General features: G+C 46.0%; 1 protein-coding gene across 22 annotated transcripts in view; it reads left to right on the forward strand.

Annotated features, from left to right (window-relative positions):
• The window catches only part of Dysf (dysferlin), a 200,501-nt gene that overhangs the window by 48,932 nt on the left and 126,468 nt on the right, over positions 1-25,101 (forward strand). For 13 of the 22 annotated variants that reach the window (XM_048352710.1, XM_048352719.1, XM_048352716.1 and 10 more), the window contains 11 exons: positions 6,050-6,164; positions 7,229-7,321; positions 7,663-7,874; positions 10,699-10,827; positions 11,221-11,283; positions 12,346-12,396; positions 13,184-13,214; positions 13,926-14,041; positions 16,488-16,614; positions 18,171-18,274; positions 24,870-24,938. In XM_048352710.1, coding sequence (XP_048208667.1) covers positions 6,050-6,164; positions 7,229-7,321; positions 7,663-7,874; positions 10,699-10,827; positions 11,221-11,283; positions 12,346-12,396; positions 13,184-13,214; positions 13,926-14,041; positions 16,488-16,614; positions 18,171-18,274; positions 24,870-24,938 — 1,110 coding nt within the window. The remainder of the gene's footprint in view (positions 1-6,049; positions 6,165-7,228; positions 7,322-7,662; positions 7,875-10,698; positions 10,828-11,220; positions 11,284-12,345; positions 12,397-13,183; positions 13,215-13,925; positions 14,042-16,487; positions 16,615-18,170; positions 18,275-24,869; positions 24,939-25,101) is intronic. The other 9 variants (XM_048352717.1, XM_048352721.1, XM_048352727.1 and 6 more) reach the window with 1 other exon arrangement.

Raw genomic sequence — 25,101 nt, forward strand, 5'->3', positions numbered from 1 at the left:
GGAGGCTCTGCTTCAGGCTAGACTTCAGGGTACATGTGCTTACTTATATCTTATTTATTTATGGCTCACTGGGCTGTGTGCCCCAGGTCAATAGGGGTGCTGGGCACACATGTAGGAAAAAACATAAAAATGCATATTAAAAGCAGCTTGCTAAGTACTGAACACATGGCAAAACTATGTCATATCACCTCAGCCTTAAAAGGCAGAGTCAGATCAAAAAGGGAATCTCCAGGTGACAAGAACACATGGAGAGTTGGGAGAGCCAAGGGCACTGCACATTGGACATAGGGATCAGAGGATGGCAGGCACACTGCTCTGGAAAATCCCTGAGCTTCTTTCAAAGATTCACCTAACCAGTGCTCTAGCATGGAGGATCCCATCCTACCCTACAGCAGCCGCGGTAGGCATCTGAGGGAGAAGTGAAGGATCCAGGAACACAGTAGCCATTTGCCCACGAACTCCTAAGGTGTGTGTTGTGGGATGTGGAACTGCAACCAGGCCTCAGGCCACATGTTATCTGTCCATGTTGGGCCCTACTGCTTGCCACTTACCTCCTGGACTGCAGCTTTCCAACCGTGAGCTTGTCAAGCCAGTGTTGAAGAGCTGGGGCTGAGTATGGACAGATAGATAACATGTGGCCTGAGACTGACTGCATAACCTGGCTGCATAATTGGTAGCTCTCTCCTTCTGCCTTTGTTTTCCGAGTCCTCTCAGCCTGGGAGCTGTGGACTCCCAAGATGGCTGATTTTGGTTATTGAAGTGACCCATGTTCTGGGCAATGTGTTTTATTGGACACATGGTTGATTGATAATTGTCATGTTATAGAATAATTGCGTAGTGTTGCAAGGTCTGGAGACTTGAGGGACTGCGTATCTAGTTTGATGGCCTGAGGAGGATCCCGCTGGAGATTCTAGGCCAAGGTCCTGAGCATATGGTTCACATTCTGTAGGAAGAAAGTCGACATTGATGTGGAGTGGACAAGGAGAGATGCTGAACATATGGGCACAGTGCAGGAGAGCAAACAGATGGATGCTATGGTCACTGAGCCAATCAGTCCCCAGGACACATAACACAGTGCTGTGATTGGTCAACTTCCATTCCATCAGTCAATAGTGTGTTGTGTACAATCTCACATTGGTGAACTGGTGCAAGTGGTAGTGGCATACTGCATTTCTATTATGTACAGTATGTTATTCATCTCCTGATGAATTACATACTGCATTTTATTTTAGTTTTTTATATTTGTAAAATTGTTTTAAATTTTTTAGGCAAAAATAATTAAAGTCTTAAGGAGGTATGGCTGGAGTGGTAGAATGCCAGCTTTGAGCAAAAAAAAACTTGAGCAAAAAAGAGAGAGGTGCTGAGATCAGGGTCCAGTACACTAGTACTGGTGCATGTGAGTGCGTGCATGGGCACGCACACGCACACACACACACACACACACACACACACACGATGTTCCCTCACATAAGAACTCCAAAATGAGGAAAGCACATGGCATAAATTTCTTCTGATCCAAGTCATCGAGTTTTTTTGAGTGTTACTTATTGCAAAAGGAGTTGGGCAAGGACCACATGCTGAGATAGTTCTGTCTCTTCAGTGTCTTTATAGTACAGGTTATTTTTTTACCTTTATAACCTTGTAATATTGTCACTTTGGCAAATGTGGGCCAGTAATTTTATAGAATGGCTTTCAGTTGTGCTTGTTTGATATTTCTTTGTGTTTAGGTCTAGATTATGCATCTTTGGTGTGAATGTAACCAATGGTTAACAAGTGATGGGTTGTTCACATTTTACCCACCAGGGGCGCAACTAGCATTTGCTGCATTTCCTCAGTGATCCTTTATCCATCTCCCTTTTTTTGCTTTTTTTTTTTTTTTTCCAGTCGTGGAGTTTGAACTCAGGGCCTGAGCACTGTCCCTGGCTTCTTTTTGCTGAAGGCTAGCACTCTACCACTTGAGCCACAGCGCCACTTCTGGCTTTTTCCATATATGTGGTGCTGAGGAATTGAACCCAGGGCTTCATGTATATGAGGCACTCTTCCACTAGGCCATATTCCCAGCCTTCCATCTCACTTCTTAAAAAATTGATTTATTGTCAAAGCAATGTACAGAGGGGTTACAGTTTCATATGTAAGGCAGTGAGTACATTTCTTATCAAATGTGTTACCTCCTCCCTCGTTTTTCTCCCACCTTCCTCTTCCCCAACTCCCTCCTCCCTGAGTTGTACAGTTGGTTTACAGCATATAGTTTTATAAGTATTGCTGTTGCATTGATTTGCCTTTTACCCTTTGTCTCTCCATTTGATGTTCCCCTTCCTTTCCCTACTTATGATAAACATATATACAAGGGGCTGGGAATGTGGCTTAGTGGTAGAGTGCTTGCCTAGCATGCATGAAGCCCCAGGTTCGATTCCTGAGCACCACATAAACAGAAAAAGCCAGAAGTGGTGCTGTGGCTCAAGAGGTAGAGAGTGTTAGCCTTGAGCAAAAAGAAGCCAGGGACAGTGAGTGCTCAGGCCCTGAGTCCATGCCCCCAGGACTGGCAAAAAAAAAACAAAAACCCCAAACCGAAACAACAACAACAACAAAAAACATATATACCCAGGGCACCAAAATCAGTTACAGTGACTTCAAGGGTAAAACCATGGGGAAGAAAGACAAAAGAAAATGGCATAATTTCACATAGTCCGTTGAATATAACAACAACAATGTCCATCTCACTTTCTTTTACTTATTTACATATTTATTTATTGTTGAGACAGAGTCTCACTCTGTAGCCCAAGCTGGACTTAAATTCACAATCTTCCTGCCTCAACCTTCTGAATTCTGGGATTACAGGAGCTCACCATCATGCCTACCTGGCTCACCCCTTTTTCTAATAAGATCTTATGGGAAATCACATCATATATCTGTAAATATCCTGTTCCTCATCCAACCTTTTCCCACAAGTTTTAATATCCATTGTTGTTTGCTGATTGAATTGATTACTACTTTAATGGTTTCTAAGTGGTGACATTGTATATTTATTTTTTGCATTAATCAGCTAGCATTCAGTTGGCCACTTTTAGCTGTAAGCTTTCTCATCTCTTTATTATGAATTCAGTTATTTCTATTTTATCCTGTTTTGTCTTATTTTATTTTGTGCTTGTCCTGGGGCTTGCACTCAGGCCCTGGGTGCTGTCCCTGAACTCTTTCTTTCTTTCTTTCTTTCTTTCTTTCTTTCTTTCTTTCTTTCTTTCTTTCTTTCTTTCTTTCTTTCTTTCTTTCTTGCTTGCTTGCTTTCTTGCTTTCGTTTAACGCTAGTGCTCTACCACTTGAGCCACAGCTCCACATCTGGCATTATTTTGGTAGTTTATTGGTGATAAGAGTCTCATGAACTTTTTTCCCACCCTCGCTGGCTTTGAACTGTTATCCTCAGATCTCAGCCTTCTGAGTAGCTAGGATTGATTATAGGTATGAACCACCAGTGCCTGGCTCTATTTTATTTTAATCTGTATTGTCATGATCAGTTTTCATGTTTACATTGCCCCACATTTGTCCAGCCAGAGCCCCTGGAAACTGGTTTCTTATTCTTTCCGATATTTCTATTATTTCTCAACCACTTTCTTGCTATTTGGCACAAGAAGATGAACCAAACTCACCTTGTACCAAATCTTTATTTCTCCAAAGAGGTCAACTTGCCTTTTGTAGAAGTGAGGGAACGACCCAGAACAGTGGTTAAAAATACAGACACTGGGCTGGGAATATGGCCTAGTGGCAAGAGTGCTTGCTTCGTATATATGAAGCCCTGGGTTCAATTCCCAAGTACCACATATATAGAAAATGGCCAGAAGTGGTGCTGTAGCTCAAGTGGCAGAGTGCTATCCTTGAGCAAAAGGAAGCCAGGGACAGTGCTCAGGCCCTGAGTCCAAGGGCCAGGACTGGGAAAAAAAAAATACAGACACTGCTGGGTGCCAGTAATCTTAACTACTCAGGAGGCTGAGGTCTGAGGATCGTGTTCAAAGCCAGCCAGGACAAGGAAACTCCATGAGACTCTTATTTCCAACAAACTACTCAAAAAGGCCAGAAGTGGTGTGGTGGCTCAAGTGGTAGAGCACTTGCCTTGGGCAAAAGAAGCTCAAGGACAGCTCCCAGGCCCAGAGTTCCAGCCCCAGGACATGCAATAAATAAAAATGAATGAGTACATAAATATATGGACAACCAGGCTTGCTTCAGACTCACTGGAGTGGCCTCTCGGCTTTAGAGGACTGGACAGGATCAACCCTAGCTGTTCAAGTGGCGACACCTGGTGGTAGTTCCCACAGCTGCAGGACTGGTTCCCATCATGCCTTGGATGAGGGATTCTAAATCTGTCACTTGTCTCTGGTCTCTGTCTTCAGTGTTCTGAGTCCTCTTTGCCACTGCTCCTCCCCTCTGTTATCCTGGATGTTCCTTCCCAGACCCCATTTTGGAGAGTGCAACCATGAGAGTGGTAACCTTCATTCAGTCTTGCCCTGGAGTCTCTAGATATTTTTACTATTCCTCAGTAGGGATGTCCAGTGTTCTGTGTTAAAACCACTGAGAGTAAACACATTATTAAACATTTATAAAAGACATTTCAGGGATCTGGGAATATGGCTTAGTGGTAGAGCGCTTGCCTTGCATTCATGAAGCCCTGGGTTCAATTCCTCAGCACCACATATATAGAAAAAGCCAGAAGTGGCGCTGTGGCTCAAGAGGTAGGATGCTAGCCTTGAGAAAAAAGAAGCCAGGACAATATTCAGGCCCTGAGTCCAAACCCCAGGACTGGCAAAACGAACAAACAAAAAACAGACCGAAAGAATGCTTGTTATTTTACACTAAGTAGAAAAAAAGCATCTGTAGAGTTGTTGCTATTGTTCTAAAAGATCCGAGAGGCTGTGAAGAGTAGAGGGATTTGAGCAATGTCTTTTCTTTTTCATTATTTTTCTTTCTTAGGGTTTAATACTTTCAAAACTTTATTAATTTTTATTTTGTTTTCACATATATTAATTGTACAATGTATATGTATATCCAGATGTGCATATACTTTGACCAAAAGCATATCCTTAAAAGTACCAAAAGTTCTGGGCGCTGGTGGCTCATGCCAGTAATCCTAACTACTCAGGAGGCTGAGTTCTGAGAATTGAGGTTTAAAGCCAGCTCTGGCAGGAAAGTCCGAGAGACTCTTATTTCTAATTAACCACCAGAAAACTGAAAGTGGCGTAGAGCAGAGCACTAGCCTTGAGCTGAAGAGCTCAGGGACAGCGCCCAGGCCCAGAGTTCAAGCCCCACGACAAACAAAAAACAGAAAAAGAAAGAAAAAAGTACCAAAATACTTTCTTAAATAGAGTATTTACTATTTGGATGAGAAAAGGCCTATGGGTCCCATGGCCCAGAGAGAGGCCCAGCCAGACCCCTGCTGGGCGGGGACTGTGAGGCATGAGCGGCTGTCTTTTCTTGGGTTTAGGGACTTCTGTGAACTGGAGAGGCTCAGGGTGAAGTTTAATATGGGAGCCCAAGCAGCCTTCCTGAGCCCATGTGAATGGTGTGACTAGGCCTCCCAGGAGTCCCTGCAAGGGCTTGAACTCAGGGCCTCACACCCTTGCTTGACTTTTTCTCTCAAGGCTAGCTCTCTACTACTTGAGTGACACATCCACTTTGCGGATAGAGTCTCATGGATTTATCTGCCCAGGCTCGCTCCAAACCTTAATTCTCTGATCTTAGTCTATTGGTAACTAGGATTATAGGTGTGAGCCATTGGTGCCTGGCACTGTTGTCATTTTACAGATGAGGAAACTGAGCCACAGGGAGGTTCCAGATCTTGCACAAGGTCACACTGTTCCTGAGTGGTGGAACTTGACCCCAGATTCTGCCCATAACTTCCTCACTATGAGCGTGGGTCCCCACGTTGACTTTGCTACAGCCTCCTGTATACAAGACTTTTGTCAGAGCTGTATTTTTCAGGGGGAAATAGGCAAGAAATGGAAGGATGCTGGAGGCTGTGGTCCGGCCAGCATACTAACCAACTGCCCACCCTCATCTCTTCCAGGCCTCGCTGGTCCTGCAGGTGTCCTACACACCACTCCCCGGAGCTGTGCCCCTGTTTCCACCCTCTGTTCCTCTGGAGCCCTCTCCCACATTGCCTGACATGGACTTGGTGGCTGGTGAGGAACCCACCTCTAGCATGGCAGGGGCCGGGGCTGTAGGGAGGCCTCTAGCCTCACTGTTGGAGTCTGTCCAAGCAGGGAGAGGAGAGGATTTGGGTGGATGGAGAGTTCTGAGAGCCGCTTCTGCCATGTGGGCATACTTTCTTTGCGAAATGGTGTGGAGGATGCTCTTTAGACCTATCAGCTCATCGAGGGTCTGGGCTCTTGGCTACACAGCTCTAAGATGGGTATAACAGAAATGACAGCATGAGGTTGCCTTAGGTGATACCCGAGGCCCCGCCCACTTCCCTGTCCTGCTACCCAGCATCACTTAAGCCTTCCTTTGTGACAAGAGAGCTAGGTTTTCTTTGAAAGAACCCTGGGCTAAAATTACGAAACATGAATTCCAGTCTGGCCGTTGTCATTGGGTAGCTGTGTGCCTTTGGGCTAGCCAGCCTCCTTCTCTGGGCCTGTGTGAAGTGATTTGTACTGAATTAGCTAAATCCAGTGTCTGCCCCACCCTTCACTTACAACTATTGATTTGGGAAGTTAGGATGGTCAGGGTGTCTGGCTTGCCAGTAGTGACCTCGGTGTGGAAGATGGTATGACCTCTGTGCGGTCCAGTCTGCTGGGTGAAGGAGAAAGCTACACAAATGAGGCAGTGAGTGTTTGCCTGTAGAGGAAGTTCTAGAGTTTCTCCCATGGTGAAGAAAGGCTAGAAGTAACATGACAGGAAGCCCTGAGAAGCCCCTGCCTTGAGTGTGTCCCTTGCCTATCTTGGCTAACTAAGCTCAGAGGAGGAAGAAGGGAGGATGGAAGACCAGTCACAAGTACTCTGGGTCTACCGTGAGGTGAGTCTGATAGAGTTAGGGATGGGCCAATCAGGGGAGGCGCCCAGTCCTGCCTGGGCACTGGTGAGACCACCCTTTCACCTTTAGACATGGCAGCTAGTTCTAAGCTTCGCACCAGGCTGAATGGGCAGGGGAAGCAGGAGTTGAGAGTGAGGGTGCAGTGGGTGGACATCCTTCACTCCAGCTGCCTCCTGTCCCTCCTCCTGGGGCTGTGCCCTGCTCACATGCCAGGTGGGGGACAGAGCCGGGCCGAGACTTGGTCCTTGCTCAGTGACAGCACCGTGGACACGAGATACTCTGGAAAGAAGTGGCCAGCTCCCACGGGTGAGACACGTCCAGGACCGACATGATCCCTGACCTTATCTGTAACCGTCTCACTTGCCGCCATGTCACTTGGTGGCTAGAAGGATTCATCCTGCAGGGCTGGCAGTGGGAGGGCCAGGGCCATTCTGTCTTCTTCCTGACTAACTGGACTGACTATCTTCAAGTGCCAGCGGCCAGAGCTGCCCTTCTCTTTGCTTCATCCATCCTGGCTCACTGGGGCGGGGGGGGGGGGGAGGTGCGGGAGGGAGAAGATGGGAGGGCGGGCCTCCTTGGGTAAGACTGAGTCTGAAGGCAGTAACAGAGGGATGCAGCACTCATGAGGGCCCTGTCCTCTCTCCCAGACACAGCAGGAGAGGAAGACACTGAGGACCAGGGGCTCACGGGAGATGAGGCAGAGCCGTTCCTGGATCAGAGTGGAGCTCCAGGCCCTGGAGCTCCTACCACCCCCAAGAAACCACCTTCCCATCCTCCCCCCTACCACCCTGGAAGCAAAAGAAAGAGAAGTGTGCCCACATCCAGAAAGCTGCTGTCAGACAAGCCTCAGGACTTCCAGGTGATGTGTGGGTCGCCTCTGACTCTGGTACCCATCAGTAGCTGCTGGTACCCTGTACCTCACTGGCTTGTCCAGCTTCAGGGAGGATGTGCTGCAATCCTAGATAGCTTCTAGAAGGAAGCTGTGCTTTCCCTTGCTGTTTGCTTAGTCAGCAGCTGAACAAGGAGTTGGTATCTTGGGGTCTCAGAACAAGCCTTTGGCCAGTTCTAAGGTTTTGTTCTTAAGAGCAAATAAATGCTGGGCACTGGTGGTTCAAGCCTGTAATCCTAGCTACTCAGGAGGCTGAGATCTGAGGATCATGGTTTGAAGCCACCCTAGGGAAGGGAAGTCCATTAGACTTCCAAAAAGTTGGAAATGGAGCTGTGACTCAAGTGATAGTGCACTAGTCTTCAACCCAAAAGCACAGGGACAGTCTCCACACCCTGAATTCAAGCCCCAGGACTGGCACACACATGTGTGCCTGTGCATGTATGTGCACACACACAGAGTAAACAAATAAATCAAAAGTTTAGAGTCCTTGCAGAGATCCATTTCATCTTGCATTTCCTTTCTGTTTTCTTTCTCTCCTTTCCCTCCCTCTATTTCTATTTTCTTTCCCTCCCTCCCTCCCTCCTCTCCTCTCCTCTCCTCTCCTCTCCTCTCTCTCTCCCCCCTCCCTCCCTCTCTTCCTTCCTTCCTTCCTTCCTTCCTTCCTTCCTTCCTTCCTTCCTTCCTTCCTTCCTTCCTTCTTTTTTCCTTCCTTCTTCCCTCCTTCCCTCCCTCCCTCCCTCCCTCTCCTCTGCTCTGCTCTTTTCTTTCTCTCTCTCTCTCTCTCTCTCTCTCTCTCTCTCTCTCTCTCTCTCTCTCTCTCTCTCTCTCTCTCTCTCTCTTACCAGGGATCATCTTACAGGCTAGCACCTTGCTATTCCCAGCAGCCTCACGATGGTACAGCCCAGAGAGGCAGGTGTGTGTCCCACTCAGGGCCTGCTGAATCAGGACCTGCTTCTTGCAAGAAGTCTAAATCTTGAGGTGCTCTGTCCAGCATGTCACTTCTCTCTTTATGTCTCCCCAACTTATAACTAGGGATCTTTCTGAAGTCCTATAGAATCTGAATTTGTTAAAGTTCTTCACAGAATAAAGACTAGTAATACTAACACTTTGAGACATTATATTGCCATTCCATTTTACTGCCTTTTAATTTTGGTCCTTTGCTTATTATTATTTTACACAATTTTCCATTTTGTTACATTGGGTGGTATTTAAGTCTTCAGAATTACTTTGAAAGTTAAAAACCGGAACTTAAATATTAGGTGCAACAAATCACACACTTTTACTTGGGCTCTACAAGGCAAAATCCTGGGTATGACCACTATGTTTACCTCAAGAGAACCAAAATATTATTTCCAGGATATGTTCTTATTGTCTTTAAAAAGCGAGTGGATGTTTATCACAGACCATTTGGAAAATACAACAAAATGAAGAGAGTAAAAATTGCTCATCCACTTTCCTATCATTATTAAGAAATATGTCCTATAATGTGCTGTTTTTCAAAAGACAGTTGGTCAATAAGTAACAGTTGAATAGAAGGTGAAAGAAGTAAATGTCTTATTTTTTCCATGAAAATTATTTCAATTTTTAAAAAACTGGCTCTGGGCCTTGAACTCTGGGCCCGGGTGCTGCCCCTGAACTCGTTTGCTCAAGGCTAGCACTATCCCACTGGAGCCACAGCTTCATTTCTGGCTTTTTCTGTGATTAATAGAAGATAAGAGCCTCAAAGACTTTCCTGCTAGAGCTAGTTTTGAACTGTTATCATCATATGCCAGTTTCCAAGTAGCTACAGGATTACAGGAATGATTAAAGGAGTGAGTCACTGGTGCTGTAATGTTTGGATTTACTCAAAGTTCAATGATGAAATTCTTAATTTATTTCTCAGGATATAAAAAAGCATTATATCTAATAATATAAAGCAAAAAGGATGGGGTTGAGTGTGGTGACTTGAGAGATGGAGACAAGAAGGTCATGGTCACAAGCTGACCTTGGGCAAATATGTGAGGCCCTATCTGGAAAACCAACAACGAAAAGCAAAAAGAACCAAAGCATGCATAACTCAAGCAATTGAGGGACTGAGGTCCTGAATTCAATCTCTACTTTAACAAACATTCAACTAAAATAACAACCACCGCTGCTACCACAAAACTACTGAAGATTGAGGGTGTTGCTCAGTAGTAGAGTACTTTCTCAGCATGCTCATTATGTAGGAGACCTGGGTTGGGTCCCCAGCATTACAAATCAGAAATAAAGTCTACTTTTTGGGTCACTTGGGTGAGTAAATTTCACTTCTGAGGGGATTGTCAGTAAAGAGTGTTCAAGCCACTTCAAAATACCAGTGGAGCTTGTGATGAATGAAAGGACCCAAGGGCTGGGTCTGCCCACCCCTGCCTACCCTGCCCACCCCTGTGGTTTAATGCAGGTTGTTTCTTTAGGGCCAGCTGACGGCTCTGCTCTGGAGATGTGGAATTTTATAGACACAAGGGATGGTGGGAATTATGTATGTATGTACACATGTATATATACTCCCCCCACCCCGTCCTATGCTGGGGATTGAACCCAGGGCCTTGAACACACTGGGCAAGCACTCTACCCTTCTTCCCTACTCTACATGGCTACATCTCCAGCCCCATGATTGAACTTAAAATGCTTGTCCTAGTGCCATTTTAAAACCTTTTCACAAAGCCAGCAGTGAGATAATCCCTGACATTAGTGACTCCTGAGTATCTCCCATTTTTGCCTGCCTTGTTCTTTTCCCTTCCCCTTCCTCCTGCTCATGGCCCCTCCTGGCTTTCAGATCAGAGTCCAGGTGATCGAGGGGCGCCAGCTGCCAGGGGTGAACATCAAGCCTGTAGTCAAGGTCACGGCTGCTGGACAGACCAAAAGGACTCGGATTCAAAAGGGAAACAGCCCTCTCTTCAACGAGGTGGGAGACACTGGCATTAAGGCCAGAACTTTGGAGGGGCCTCAAACTGGGAGTCAAGAGCAGACACTCAGGGTGTTTCTGTGTGGTGTTCAACTTTGGTCAGAAGATGTGCCGGGGTTTGAACAGCGTGTCTGAAGAGTTGGAGAAGAACTCCAACTCATTCTTGCTCAGGGATCCTGTTGGTCCCCAACCCTGGCATTCCGCAAAACTGCCTTGAAATGACATCCTTTTGAGTCAGGGATGGAACACACTACAATTTGTGAAATCCTCGGAGCTCAGTCATCATTTTCTGTATGGACTTGCTCTTGAAGGCTTGTGGGTGGTGGTCACCCCTCTTCCTGGACTGAGGGGTCAAGGATACTCATTTGTCTTCCTTTTGCTTTTCACCAACAGACTCTTTTCTTCAACATGTTTGACTCGCCCGTGGAGCTGTTCGATGAGCCCATCTTTATCACGGTATGTCTCAGCAGTCACAGTGTTCTCCATGGGCTATGTAGATACACACTTGTGCCACTGTCTCTGTATTTGTGTGCGTGGTAGTGTGCATTGCTTGTCAGTGTGTATGAGTGTGTGTATGTATGTTAGAGAGATGTGTTAAATCCTGGTATTTGCATAAGTGAACAACTCAGCTAAGATCTGCTGGCTCCAGAAATGTCCGCTGCAGCTCAGCTGAGGCCTTGGGCCAGAAGCATGAAACCCCTTGTTGTAGTGGATGCTTTGAGTTTCATCTTATTTCATCTATTCATCTGTCTGCTTTCAGCCAACATCTTCTTTCTCTGGACCTTAGTTTCCTCCCATTCCTGTCAGGAAGGTAGTGTGACCTAGTGGTTAAACGTGGGTTGTGACTGTGTAGATTCTAGTCTTGTCTGTGTGGATATGAGATGCTGTGTTAGATATTTTTGCATAGTGGCAACAGAACACTTTAAAGGAGGAAGGATTTATTTTGGCTTCCAGTTTCAGAGGGTTTGGTCCATAATTGGGAGCAGAGCAGCCGATATCATGGCATCCAGGAAGCAGAGAAAGGACATATAGGAAGAAACCAGACAAAGATACAACCCCAAGAATCACCCCCACCCAAGTAGCCTACTTCCTTTAACCAGGCCCCACCTCTTACTTTTTCACCATCTGCCAATAATGCTATCAAATTATGAGTCTCTCAAAACATTAATTCACTATGTCAGAGACCTTATGAGCTAATCTCTGGAAACATCCTCACAGACACCCATAGGAGTACTTTATGAATCTCTTAGGTGCTTCTCAATCCAACCAAGTTGGCAATTAAGACAAACCATCACACTGGGCATATCCTGTAATCCCTCTGTACCTCTGTACCTTCATTTGTGAAGTGGGGGTAATCATAATACTTACCCACGGGGAACTTGTAAGGACAAAATGTGTTTAGAACGGACTCTGGACTGGAATAGGTGTCAACTGTTGGCTGTTGGTATTTGGGAAGGAAGAGCTGTGGGGTTGGACAGCCTGGCTATACTTTCATTGGTCCATGATCTCTCCCTCCAGGTGGTGGACTCCCGTTCCCTCAGGACAGATGCTCTCATCGGGGAGTTCCGGGTAACTGTCCTCTTCCTGCAACAATCAGTCCTCATATATCTATCTCTGTGTTCCTGGAGGCTCGATAGCCAATATTAAGGATGGGTACTCCAGAGATTCTGTGGTCTATGAAGTGGTACTTGGCTTTGAACTCAGGGCCTTGCACTAATTAGGCAATTGCTCTACCACTTGAGTTATATCCATAACCCTTTTTGCTTTAGGTATTTTTCAGAGAGGATCTCATGAATTTTGCCTAGGGTGACCTCAGATTGCCATCCTCCCTCCTTTCCATCCTCCCTCTCTCCCTTTCACCTTCCCTCTCTTTCTCCCTTGTGCCAGTGAGCTGTCCCTTAGCTTTCTTGAGCAATACCTCCATCTCCAACTTTTTAGTGGTTAATTGGAGATAAGAGTCCATGGACTTTCTTGCTGTACTGGCTTTGAACCACAATCCTCAGATCTCAGCCTCCTCAGTGGCTAGATTTATAGGCATGAACCACCAGCTCCCTAGAAACCTCTGCTTTTTAACTGAATATTTGAAAATACAAAAAAAGAATTAAAAAAAACACCTCACCTAAATCTACCACCCACAGGGAGCCCAATTACCATTTTGATGTATTTTATCCCTTTTTCTTGAACAAGCGTACTTTACCAAACCATGGACCAAAATATATTCCATGTGGTACCAAATGATGCGAGTTGTTTCCAAATGCTTCAAAAGCATGGCTTTCAACGGGCTCATCTAATGCTTGGCACTTGGCTTAGCACTTCAGTGGCAGGAGTTTGAACTGTGTTTCTTCTCTGATTTCAGATGGACGTGGGCACCATTTACAGAGAGCCCCGTGAGTGCTCATCCCTTTGGCTGTATCCTTGCATATTGTTTCTTGGGGGCATTCATTTGGGGAGCTCACTTTCCTCCCTGGGGGTTGTAGGGAAGAGAAGAAAGGAATTCATCATCATATAAAGCCAGCCCTCAGAAGAATCAAATCCTCAACGGTGTTTCAGTTAGCTTGTCTAAGGATAATCCGTCTGGAAAGGTTGCTGGAGCCTAGGCTCATCTGACAGGGATGGGCCCTTGGGTGATAAGTCCAGATTTTTTTAAACCTTATTTTAGTTTTTCTCTGATCTGCTCATTTTGTGAGAAAGTGGAGAATGTCCATTTGCTCAGATTTTATAGCCACTGTAGATGTTCTGTTACTAGTTCTGACTTTGACCTGCATAACTACTCCAAGTATCTAGATTTTAATTTTAAAAAGTTTGAGGTATACACTTCCTTTCCAGTATCACCAGGCATGGATTATATCATGATCCTGAGTAGCTAAATCCATTCCTCAGGCCCTTATTGAGTGACTGTGGCATCCTATCTAGTCTTTGGTCAGTGTTTTGAGCTCTTGGTTTCATAGCTCCATGGATCATAAGAGTTTGAATCCTACCTTTTCTCCAGTGGCCAAGTCCTGTATCTTACCATATATGATTCATCCGGGGTTCCTGGTCCTGGCTGCTGACGGGGTCTTTGTATTCTGGGGTCACCTAATATATACTGTCTCCTTTAGGGCACACCTATTTCAGGAAATGGCTGCTGCTTTCTGACCCTGATGATTTCTCGGCTGGGGCCAGAGGCTACTTGAAAGCTAGTCTGTGTGTGCTGGGGCCTGGCGATGAAGCTCCCGTGAGTACCTTTTCCTGAGCCATGCTCACAGTGCCTCACAGAGCACCTGGTGGTGCCATGACACAGAATCCCAAATCTTTCAGTTATTGTTTTCTGAGTTAAAAGAACACATGAGGGCTGGGAATATGGCCTAGTGGTAAAGTGCTCGCCTCATATACATGAAGCTCAATGTTCGATTCCTTTAGCACCACATATATAGACAAAGCCGCAAGTGGCACTGTGGCTCAAGTGGTTGAGTGCTAGCCTTGAGCAAAAAAGCAGCCAGGGACAGTGCTCAGGCGCTGTGTACAAGCCCCAGGACTGGCAAAAACACCAAAACAAAACAAAAGAACACATGATAATTGTGCAAACTGTAGAAGTAAGATATGTAGAAAAAAATAGACACGAAGAATGAATCATTCATAATCCTATCACTAGAAGAGAGCCAATATTAGCATCACACAGCTTTCTTTCATGTGTAGTTCTCCTTCTGTAAGAATGTGATCATCCTTCCAATATCATATTGCAGCCCAACTTCCATTGCTTGAAATACATCATGATCATCTATAACCTCAGTAGGTGAGGTTATAAATGGGAGGTGGTAACTATGAAATGTTTGCAGTGGGAGGTGTGAGTGATGAGAAGGTTTGAAGTAACTGGAGGAAAAGGTCCAGGTGCTGGACTACTTAGGCCCTCTGAGCATGCTGGGATTGAGTGTTTTGCAGCAATGATGCTGAAGTGGGTTTCAATGCATCAGGAGAAGTGGAGCAAGTCTGTACGGCCAGCCTGACTTCACTGCTCTCCTGTCCCTTCACTGCCCAGCTGCCCAAGTACAGCTGCCTGGATCTTGGGTTCTCTAACTGCCGGCTGGGGATGGATGCCTCCTCCCTCTGGATGCCTGGGTCTCAAGCTGGGATGAGCAGGGCTTTCTGATGCCCTGGCCCTTCCCTCTAGGTGGTACACCCCACCCCCTGCTCTGTGCTCTCCCAGCCTGTACTAGGCTTCACTTTGCTGGTCTGCCGAGTAGGAACATTCTAGGGTTTTGTATTGTATGGACCAGCATTTTGAGCATCTGTCCATTCATGCTGAAGACCATTCAAGTTTCTTTTTTTTTTGGCCAGTCCTGGGGCTTGGCTTCTTTTTGCTCAAGGCTAGCACTCTGCCACCCGAGCCACAGCGCCTCTTCTGGCCATTTTCCGTATATGTGTTGCTGGGGAATCGAACCCAGGGCCTCATGTATATGAGGCAGGCACTCTTGCCACTAGGCCATATCCCCAGCCCCCCATTCAAGTTCTTAAAGAGGGTGATGTGAGGGTACAATGAGAAGGCATAGAAAAATCAATAAATGTTGGAGGTTGTGTTTATTATTAATGTTCCCATCAGAATGCACAGCATATGTTATTGCTTTCATTTACAAAGGGGTGTTATCCCTGCATCTCCAAGGCCAGGACTTCTGTCCACTTTCCTCTGCACTAGGCTAACACCTGTGGTCATTGGGTAAAGGCTTGTGCGAGTGAACAGATGTTCCTGGACATGTAGTGGCTAGCTTAGACTGCTGTTGCTGCTGTGTCATTTCATAACTGGGGAGTGCAGGGAGGGGACTGGGGTTGGTTGGAAGGCTGCTGCGTGCAGTTACATCACCATTGCAGATGATTCTGCCAGCAGCTGGGAGGTCCGCAGTACTGTCCCCACTGTGCTGATGAGAGCTGGGTCACATGAAGGGCCACAATCCACTATAAGCATTATTTAAGAGTGATAAGTGATACCTTAGCAGAGAAACATAAAGCATTGTGTTCAAAAGTGCATGAAGACTCAGCTTCAGAGAGATAAAGTGTTCATGTTTTCTCTCACATATGGAAGGTAGATCTAAATTATGAATGCATATGGAAACATATACAGGGTCATATGACTTAAGTATGGTGGCGAAGCCCTGGGTTTGATTCCTCAGCACCACATATATAGAAAAAAGCTGGAAGTAATGCTGTGGCTCAAGTGGCAGAGTGCTAGACTTGAGCAAAAAGAAGCCAGGGACAGTGCTCAGGCCCTGAGTCCAAGCCCCAGTACTGGCAAACAAACAAACAAAAACACAAAAGTATGGTGAATGCAGGGGAGGATTGTAGTAGTGCAATGCCTTCAAACAACTAACTTACAGTTCAACAGAATGAACACCAGGAAGCTGAAATGTGCTGTTGGGGGTAGGGGGGACGGTCCAGTGGAAGGATAGAGAGGGGAAGGATGGCTGAATACTATACTATTCAGTATACATATATAAATATGGAGCTAGGTAACTTGAGAGAATGGGTGGGGTTGGGGGAGATGGGAGAGAAGGATGAAAGGGTGACATTGATCAAGTTGCATTATACTCATAAACTGACATGTTGAATTGAGACTCCTTTGTACAACTACTCAAAGACAATAAAATAAAATAAAGAGAGCACAAAGGAGCTATGTTTGTTTTGCATTGTAGCTGGATAGAAAAGACCCCTCTGAAGACAAGGAGGACATCGAAGGCAACCTTCTCAGACCAACAGGCGTGGCCCTTCGAGGAGCCCACTTCTGCCTGAAGCTCTTCAGGGCTGAGGATTTACCGCAGAGTGAGTGTGGCGCCCTCTGGCGTGCAGGCCTGCCAGAGGCTTCTGTGGGCCATTGTGGAGGTGGACCCAAACCAGGCTATAGTCTGCTCCTTTGGGGGAGGAGAGGCCTCCAGCTCAGGGCTTGCTCAGTCCCTGAGCCCTTTCCTGGAGCCCTCTCCCAAACAGTTACCCTCTGCTTCCTCCTTGCCTTTGCTTGGCCTAGCATCCTCTAGAAGGGGAGTCTGGTGGAGACCAGTGATGGCTAGCTTTCCTACCTGCTGTCTAGACAATGCTTTAGATCCTCCTTAAGTTTCCTAGGGTTTTTATTTGTTTGTTTGTTCTTTTTCTGTTTTGATAGTTAAGCAATCAGCATTTCTAGGACTTCACAATCACTAAAGATGTTCTCTACCACTGAGCTACACTCCCAACCTAGCAATCAGAAATTGCTGGAAAGAAACACACACTGATAGAGTTAGATACAAGTATCTAGGCACAAGCACTGAGTTCTAGTGCTCCCTGGCCTCCACTCCAGTGTCCTCTGGCCTTATCAGGCCCTTCGAGCCACTTGGAGGACTATTTTCCTGGGTCTCACTGGGGGAGGCAGTGCCATCTGCTGTCAGGATGGAGCTCACTGATTTCCTTTCCCTCTGAAAAGCCCCTGTGCGCACACCCTGGCAGGGAGCACTGGCTGCAACCTTGGGAGGATTTGCATGAAGAACTCGTGAGATCATTGCACGAATGATAAACACAGCTTTGCTAGGTGGCCCACCAACCCTATTGACCTAGGACCGCTCTGGTTTTGGCACCCAAAGTTCCATGTCCCAAGAAACTTGTCAGTGGATGACAGGTCACCTGACTTGTGATTTTTCTCCTTATCCTCAAAGGAAAGCCAGAGTGGTGTTTACTAAACACACAGTTATACTGAATATCTTAGAGCCATGGGAGACATTACTAGCCTCACAGAAATATCTGGAAAGGGCTTTAAAAAAATCAGATGCCAGGATCTTGCCTTTGGCCAGATTAACTTGGGATGGGGGAGGGCTCACAAGGTGGCCGTGTTTAAATGTTCCCTGGGGAATTCCTTTGTAAGCCACTATTTTGGAGCAGCGCTAGTATGTGCCAGCCAGCCATCATAATGCCATCAGTAGGGCTGGGGAGAACATCTGCCACTTGGGTTCCTGTGTACAAGTTTTTATAAAGGTGTTTGAGTGTGTTTTATGACATCAATAAATGAAATAATGAGTTTTTTTAGAGTGTATGTGTGGTGCTGAGGGTTTTGAACTTAATGTTTCTTAGGTGGTGCTCTTCCACTTAAGCCATGGCTCCTGGAGCCAGCGTAGGACTGAGGTTCTCCTACCTCAGTCTCCTGAGTATCTGGGTTATAGGTGTGAGACACTTCTGCTACTCAGTGTACTCTGGAGCTACTGTTCTGAGAGTGCCTGGGTTGAGCCCACTCTGAGGGCCACGCCCAGTGTCTCACCCAGGAAGTTCCAGACTGCTTGGAGACAGATGGGTGAAAGCGGAGGGGCTTGGAGCGGGCTGTCGGTGGGCAGTGACCAGTTAGTCTTTCTCCTCAGTGGATGACGCTGTGATGGACAACGTGAAACAGATCTTTGGCTTTGACAGTAACAAGAAGAACTTGGTGGACCCCTTTGTGGAGGTCAGCTTCGCGGGGAGAATGGTAAGGAGCTACCCATGGCAGTGCGATCGCTGGGGGTCCGGTGAACAGGCCCCACACAGCAGAGGTGCTAGCTTCCTGAATAGCTAGGATTACAGGTGTGAGCAACCAGTGGCTCACCAGAGACATCTTTCCTGACCCCAACTTCCCCACTCCAGGAACCTCTGTCTTTAATGGGGTATCACTATAAAGGCAGAATGAATGCACCTGTTTGGACTTCTCCCTCTTTTCTTCTTTTCACATCAAATATACCATACAGAGCTCTTGACTTCAGACATGCCCACCTCCAGACCCAGCCTTTCCCTGTCTCCCTATAGCCATGGGCGTCTCTTCTCATGACCACCCAGCAGCTCCTCGCTGCCATCTTTCTTATCACATGACACTTATTGTTTTGGAGAGTCCATGGCATTCATCCAAGGTCTGAATTCTCTGCTTGTTTCTGTTTGGCATTATCTAACATGAATCTGTGGCTCCTGTATTTCCTGTCCACTGAAGTGAGGGCTTTAAACTCAATTAGATTCTGATGTGGTATTTTGTATACTTTTTTTTTTTTTTTGCCAGTCCTGGGCCTTGGACTCAGGGCCTGATCACGGTCCCTGCCTTCTTCCCGCTCAAGGCTAGCACTCTGCCACCTGAGCCACAGCGCCCCTTCTGGCCGTTTTCCATATATGTGATGCTGGGAAATTGAACCGAGAGCTTCATGTGTAGGAGGCAAGCACTCTTGTCACTAGGCCATATCCCCAGCCCCTGATGTGATATTTTGACAAGAATTTGTCACAGGTGGTGTTCTGTATGGCATATTGCAATGAAGCAAACTGTCAGGTGTCTGTCAGTGTGATCATCATCTAGTCCCTTGGCTAAAGGAGTGTCTCCAAATCCCCCCTCACCCTGCAGAAGTGAACATCCCTCCTTTGTAATGCAAAAATCCTTGGGGATGATACCTTGGCTGAAGGAGAATGTCTACTTCTTAGCACTTTCTTTTCTGTATTTTTAAAATTATTATTATAAAGGTGATGTACAGAGGGGTTACTGTTATGTAAGTCAGGTAAAGAGTACATTTCTTTTTGGACAATGTCATCTTTTAGCAATTTCTAACAGATACTCTAGGCATCCGTGGACCTCTCCCTCAATAAGAGGGCAATTTTCTCACTACCATCCTAGTTTTCTTTACTAACTGGCATTTTTATGTAAACAACATTTTTGCCCCGTCCTTTTATTCTTATGGGCCTCAGCATTTTTTATTTCAGCCTATTGAAGTCAATCATTGTGTGTTTCCCTGTCACATGATTTTAAGGCTGGCCTTCAGGACCCTTTTCTAGAGAGCTCCCCCTCCCCAGAGCCTAGCACAGGGTCTCATGAAAATGACTTCCAAGCCTGGTAAGTTGGTGTTCAGCTCCTTCACACTGCGCTGTAAATGTGCTCTTCAGATCCTTACCCTGTCAGGTTTTGACTTGTTGTTTGGGGTCTGCTCTGTACCTGGTTTCAGGTGGGTCAGAGTTCATGAAGGCAGAAAGGAAGTGGAAAGTTTTCCTGGACAGTTTTTATTCCAAGGATGAGGAACACGTTTCCCAGAAGCAGAAGATCATATCAGCTTGGAAAAATGATTGCTTAGTTCTGCATTCCCAGCATCATAGGAGGCTGTGGCAGTGGCTGGACCCAAGGGTGACTTGCCTCAAGCATTTATTCTTTGTCTGAGCTGTGTCTCCTCACTCTGATGTTCCCCTTGCCCCTAGGTCCTTTGCAGCGTCCTTGGCCTCCCTGGGCCTTCAGTTCTGCAGTGTCCAGTCTGGACTTAGAGATGTCTCTAGCAAGGAGAAGGTGTCTAGATGGGCAAGGAGTGAGCTAGAGCTAATGGGTGCTCAGGCTTAGGCAAGAAGTGCCCTGGTCCCTGTGGAGGGGCTCAGAGGCAGGGGTGGCTGGAGAAGGAGCTGGTAGAAAAGCAACAGCATGAACCTCCCGAATAGCTTCAGCCTGCTTAGTCATCTCTGATCTTCAGGCCTTTTCTCTGCCTTGCCATTTCCTTGTGACCGACCACCCAGCTGCCTTTCTTCCTTGTCTTATTCAGTGTGTCCTTCTGTCTGGATTTCATGTCACTTCTCCCCCAGCCCCCTCCCCTCCTTCAGTTTTGGGGCCCGAAATCAGAGCCTGGGCACTGTTCCTGGGCTTTTTTGCTCAAGGTTAGCATTCTATCAGTTGCGCCGCAGCTCCACCTTTGGCTTTTTAGTGATGATGTAGCAATAAGAGTTTCCTGGTATTTCCTGCCTGAGCTGACTTCAGGATCCTCAGATCCCAGCCACCTGAGTAGACAGGATTTCAGGTATAAACCACAGTCAATGAACTCATTATATTCTAAAAAGCCTCATGGTTTGTCTACCCATACTACTTGCATGTCTTTGCATTTCCTCTTCTGCACACTTGGTGGCACTGTTATCTAAGATATAAAACAAACATAATTTAGCCAAGTTACTAGCACGTGTGTGTATGTGTGTGTGTGTGTGTGTGTGTGTGTGTGTGTGTCTGTGTCTGTGTTCACGCATGTTTTCGTATCTGGAAGAAGGGAGGGGAGGTAGGACAGGACAGGAGGCCTTAAACTTTTTTTTCTGTTTTGTGAAGCTTTAAAACTTTTCTGTGGGGTGCACTTACAGAACTATTACAAAGAAACTCCTTTGTACAACAAAATCTGCAGTAAAAATGTTTTTTTTTTTTTTTAACAAACTCTTCTTTTCCTGAGTGTAAGAATAAAACACATTGTTATGGAATTGAAAAAAATCAAAGCAAAGGAAAATGAAACATTTCTGTGTTCACATTATCCCAGACACAACTCCTGCTTGTTAGCATGTGGCTTTCCTTCTGCCTTGTTTTGTTTTTTATTTCTGCCCCCCGCCTCCCCACAGGCAGTATCCTTCCTGATGTCTCAGTTAGAAATTTGATGAAGGTGTCTTTTTCTTTTCTTGACCTGTCTAGTGCTACATTTCTTTTGCCTCCCTTGCTTTTCATTGATAATCTCACTGTTTAAAAGGCCTTCAGAGACTAGCACTGAGGTGCTATCTGGTGATTTTCTCTTACAGAGAAAATAGGTACAGGTTTAGCTTCCTTCAGGTGCATGGCATAGAACTCACACCGAGAGTTTCATGCGAATGAATCAATAATATGAACTCCTGGGCTCTCCAGCAGAAACAGACATAAAACAAGGTTATGTGTTGACCAGCTGACCAGAGAATGTGACCAAGGTTGGTGTAACACCATTTTTCATGATGACCTTGTAGAGTCTAACTACTTTGAGTAATGAGAATTAATTGTTTATGCAGTTTATAAACTGCTTTTAACACCAAATATTTTCTTGGGTGATTAAATAGTCTTTGGAATCCAAGTCTCAAAATTGCTAGGCAAGAGCTCTATCACTTAAACTATGCCTCCAGCCCCGCTCTGTTTTTCCCCCAGATACTCTTGTGTCTTTTGCTCAGGGCCAGCTTCAGATCATGATTCTCCTACCTGTGCCTCAGCAGTAGTAGGGATTACAAATGTGAGCCACCATGTCAAGGTCTGAAATTTTTGATAGTTGCATAATATTCCATTAGATGAATATTCTAAACATGTGCATGTGTACATATTTATATGCATACATATATGTATACATAGTTTCAATATTCTTTTTTGTTATTTGTGTCTTATTATATATCTCAGGATAAACTTTAATTATGATCTTCCTGCCTCATTTCATTCTGAGTACTGGGATTATAGGCATGTACCACTATGCCCAGTTTTCAGCTTTCCTCTTTTATAAACAACTCTGGGACAACTATCAACACACAGGAATATTTGTCCACCCTCTACTTTCCCATAGGGAACCTTCCAGAACTGGGATTATCAGATGAAGGACATGCTTATTTTTAGATGTTTGATATAGATGGTCAAAGGTCCCTACAGAAAGGCTGTTCTAATTATACTCCCTTGGGAAGTGAAGAAGGGTAAAGAGAAGGGTGAAGGTGGGGGGAGAATAGAAGAAGGAGAGGAAGCAGGGTGTTCACCTGGCTAAATATATGTGAAGCAGGGGGTGAGGAGCAGGCAGGGACCTCTGGTCCAGAGGCAGTGCTGACCTGGGCCATGGCAGATGGACAAGCTGTTGTTCAGTCTCCAAGCTCACACCCCAGTGGCTCTTTCAGAGGGAGCCCCAGGGGCTGGGTTCAAGTGCTTGTTGTGGAAGAGACCCCAGATTTCTTGGGGTGGAAGTCTAAATGGCCCTGTACATAAGGAGGACAGTGTTGGGAAGGTCTCTCATTGTGTCTAAAGAATTAAAAAATTGTTATGTGTCTTGGATTAGATATCATAGATCTACCAAATACATTTAGTCTATCTATCTATCTATCTATCTAATCTTCTATTTATCTTCATCATCATCGAATCTGTCATCTCTCTTTTGTTTCGTCAGTTGTGCAGCTTGTACTCAGGGCCTAAGTGCTGTCCCTGAGCTCCTTTGCTCAAGGCACTTGCTCTACCATTTTGAGCCACTGCACCACTTCCAGTTTTCTGGTGGTTAATGGCGATAAGAGTCTCATAGACTTTCCTGCCTCGGCTGGCTTTGAACTACAGTCCTTATATTTCAGCCTTCTGAGTAGCTAGGATTATAGGTGTGAGCCATCAGCGCCTGGCAATCTTTCTTTATCATCCATCCATCCATCCATCCATCCATTCATCCATCCATCCATCCATCCATCAGTCTGTCTGATCATCCTCTCCTTCTTGCTTTGTGCCCCATCTAATAGTCTACTTATTCACTTCCTCCTTTGCAAAGGCATCCATTGCATTTGGTTTCTTTGGTAGCATTTTGCTTTCATTATGTCTATGCAAGAAATGTGACTATAGATTGTTATCTTTTATTTTCTTAATACAAATAGTTGGGCCATGGTGCTGGTACCTCACACTTGTAATCTTAGCTACTAAGGAGGCTGAGATGTGAGAATCATGACTCAAAGACAATCCTCAGTAGGAAAGTCTATGAGATTCTTATCTCCAATTAACCAGCAAAAAGCTGCAAGTGGAGCTGTGGCTCAAGTGGTAGAGTACCAGCATTGAACAAAAATGCTGAGGAACAGTGCTCAGGCCTTAAGTTTTCAAGTATCATCATGTGCACTCACACGTGTGTGCACACACACGGAGTTGAAAATTTCATCCACCTGGTTTGTACTTTGGATTTTTTACTCTACTTTTTACCACTTGGAGGTTGTTTCATCTCTGTGTATATAGTAGCTCACATTCTTTTTCTGAGCTGCGTAGTATACCGTTTTGTGGATGGACCACATCTACACAACCTGCCCTCTACTGGTGGACACCTGACTTGTCTGTAGCACAGTAAGTAAGCTCACACACATCACTGTGTCTAGGTACAGGCATTTGTGTAGGATAAATGTCTAGAGGTAGATGGATGGGTCACGGAAATGTGTTTGTAATTTTAATAGTTGCCAATTGCCCCATAGGGGAATAAAATGATTTCATTTTCTCACACAAAATATGAAAGCAGGTTCCCCACAGCCTTGGACAACAGTGGATCATGGGCCTATGGGGATGTTTACAAATCTGATGTATGAGAGATAGTGTCTTATTAGTTTTACTCATGGACCTTTTTATTATTAGTGAGATCAAGTATCCTTTTCTAGGTTTTACCATTCCTGGTGTCACCATTCCTGTAAGCTGTCTTCTGTCCTTTGCCCATTGTTTGATTGCTCCTCTCCTTACTTCCTTCTTGCTCTCTGCTAACCCCTTGTCAGCCTGTGCCTGGGCTTCTTTTCCAGGGTGGAGGGAGAAAAGGGAACAGGAGTTGGTGCTGGGAGCTCAGCGGCTGCAGACAGGGGAAACAGCGACTCCAGCCTCACCCCTGGGGACCTGAAGTCCCTGATCTAACTCAGATGCTTGTTAAATGAGACAACACACACAACATGCTGCGTGTGGCACAATACAGGGTTGACAGGAAGAACACTGCAAAAGAACGTGCCAGCCCACTAGAATCTATGTAATAGAGATGGAATCTGCAGTCCCCACGTGTGGGTACGTTCGCCCTGGGGTGCCTGGCGTTCCCCACGGACTCCAAGGACATAGTCAACTCATTAGTCCCTGGCTGGGATCTATTTCTACTCTTGCTCAGTTTCTTGTTTATGACAAGTTTGGTCTTTAGTGCAAGACTGCTGTAAGATGGGCTGTGGGTTATAGAGTTTGTATCTTCATTGAATTTGGCTTCTTTCTTAGCTGCCCCCTCCTGCTGCCTTTCCCCCTCCCTCTCTGACAGTCCGGGGCTCCTAGTCTTCTAAACCAGCAGGTGATATGGGCTGATGGAGAGAGGGAAGGGTGCTAGGCTGGGAGGCCTCTGGGAAAGACAGTCAGGCATGGCTGTAAGGGAGGTAGGGAAGAGCACTTGAGGCCATTTATGAGCTCAAGGCAGAAGGGCTGGGCTCTCTGACGACACCCTGTTTCCGCTTTCTTTGGGTCCACAAAGACTCTGTGTCTGAGCCCAAAGGGCAGCCAGCAGGGCGAAGAATGGTCGTTGGCTGTACAGTGGAGCCCCAAGTCCTCATGGAGTTCCATCCCCCCTTTCCATGTCTCCTAGCTCTGCAGCAAGATCTTGGAGAAGACAGCCAACCCCCAGTGGAACCAGAACATCACGCTACCCGCCATGGTGAGCCTCAACTCCCCCACCCTCAGCTCCACCCCAGGAGACCCTGTGGGTATGGGAGAGTGTGTGTGTGTGTGTGTGTGTGTGTGTGTGTGTGTGTGTGTGTGTGTGTGTGTATTCTGGGCCCCTTGTCTCCCTAGCATCCTGCCAGAATCTTGGGCTTGTC

Source organism: Perognathus longimembris, chromosome 8, assembly GCF_023159225.1.
Source record: "Perognathus longimembris pacificus isolate PPM17 chromosome 8, ASM2315922v1, whole genome shotgun sequence".
Taxonomy (NCBI): domain Eukaryota; kingdom Metazoa; phylum Chordata; class Mammalia; order Rodentia; family Heteromyidae; genus Perognathus; species Perognathus longimembris.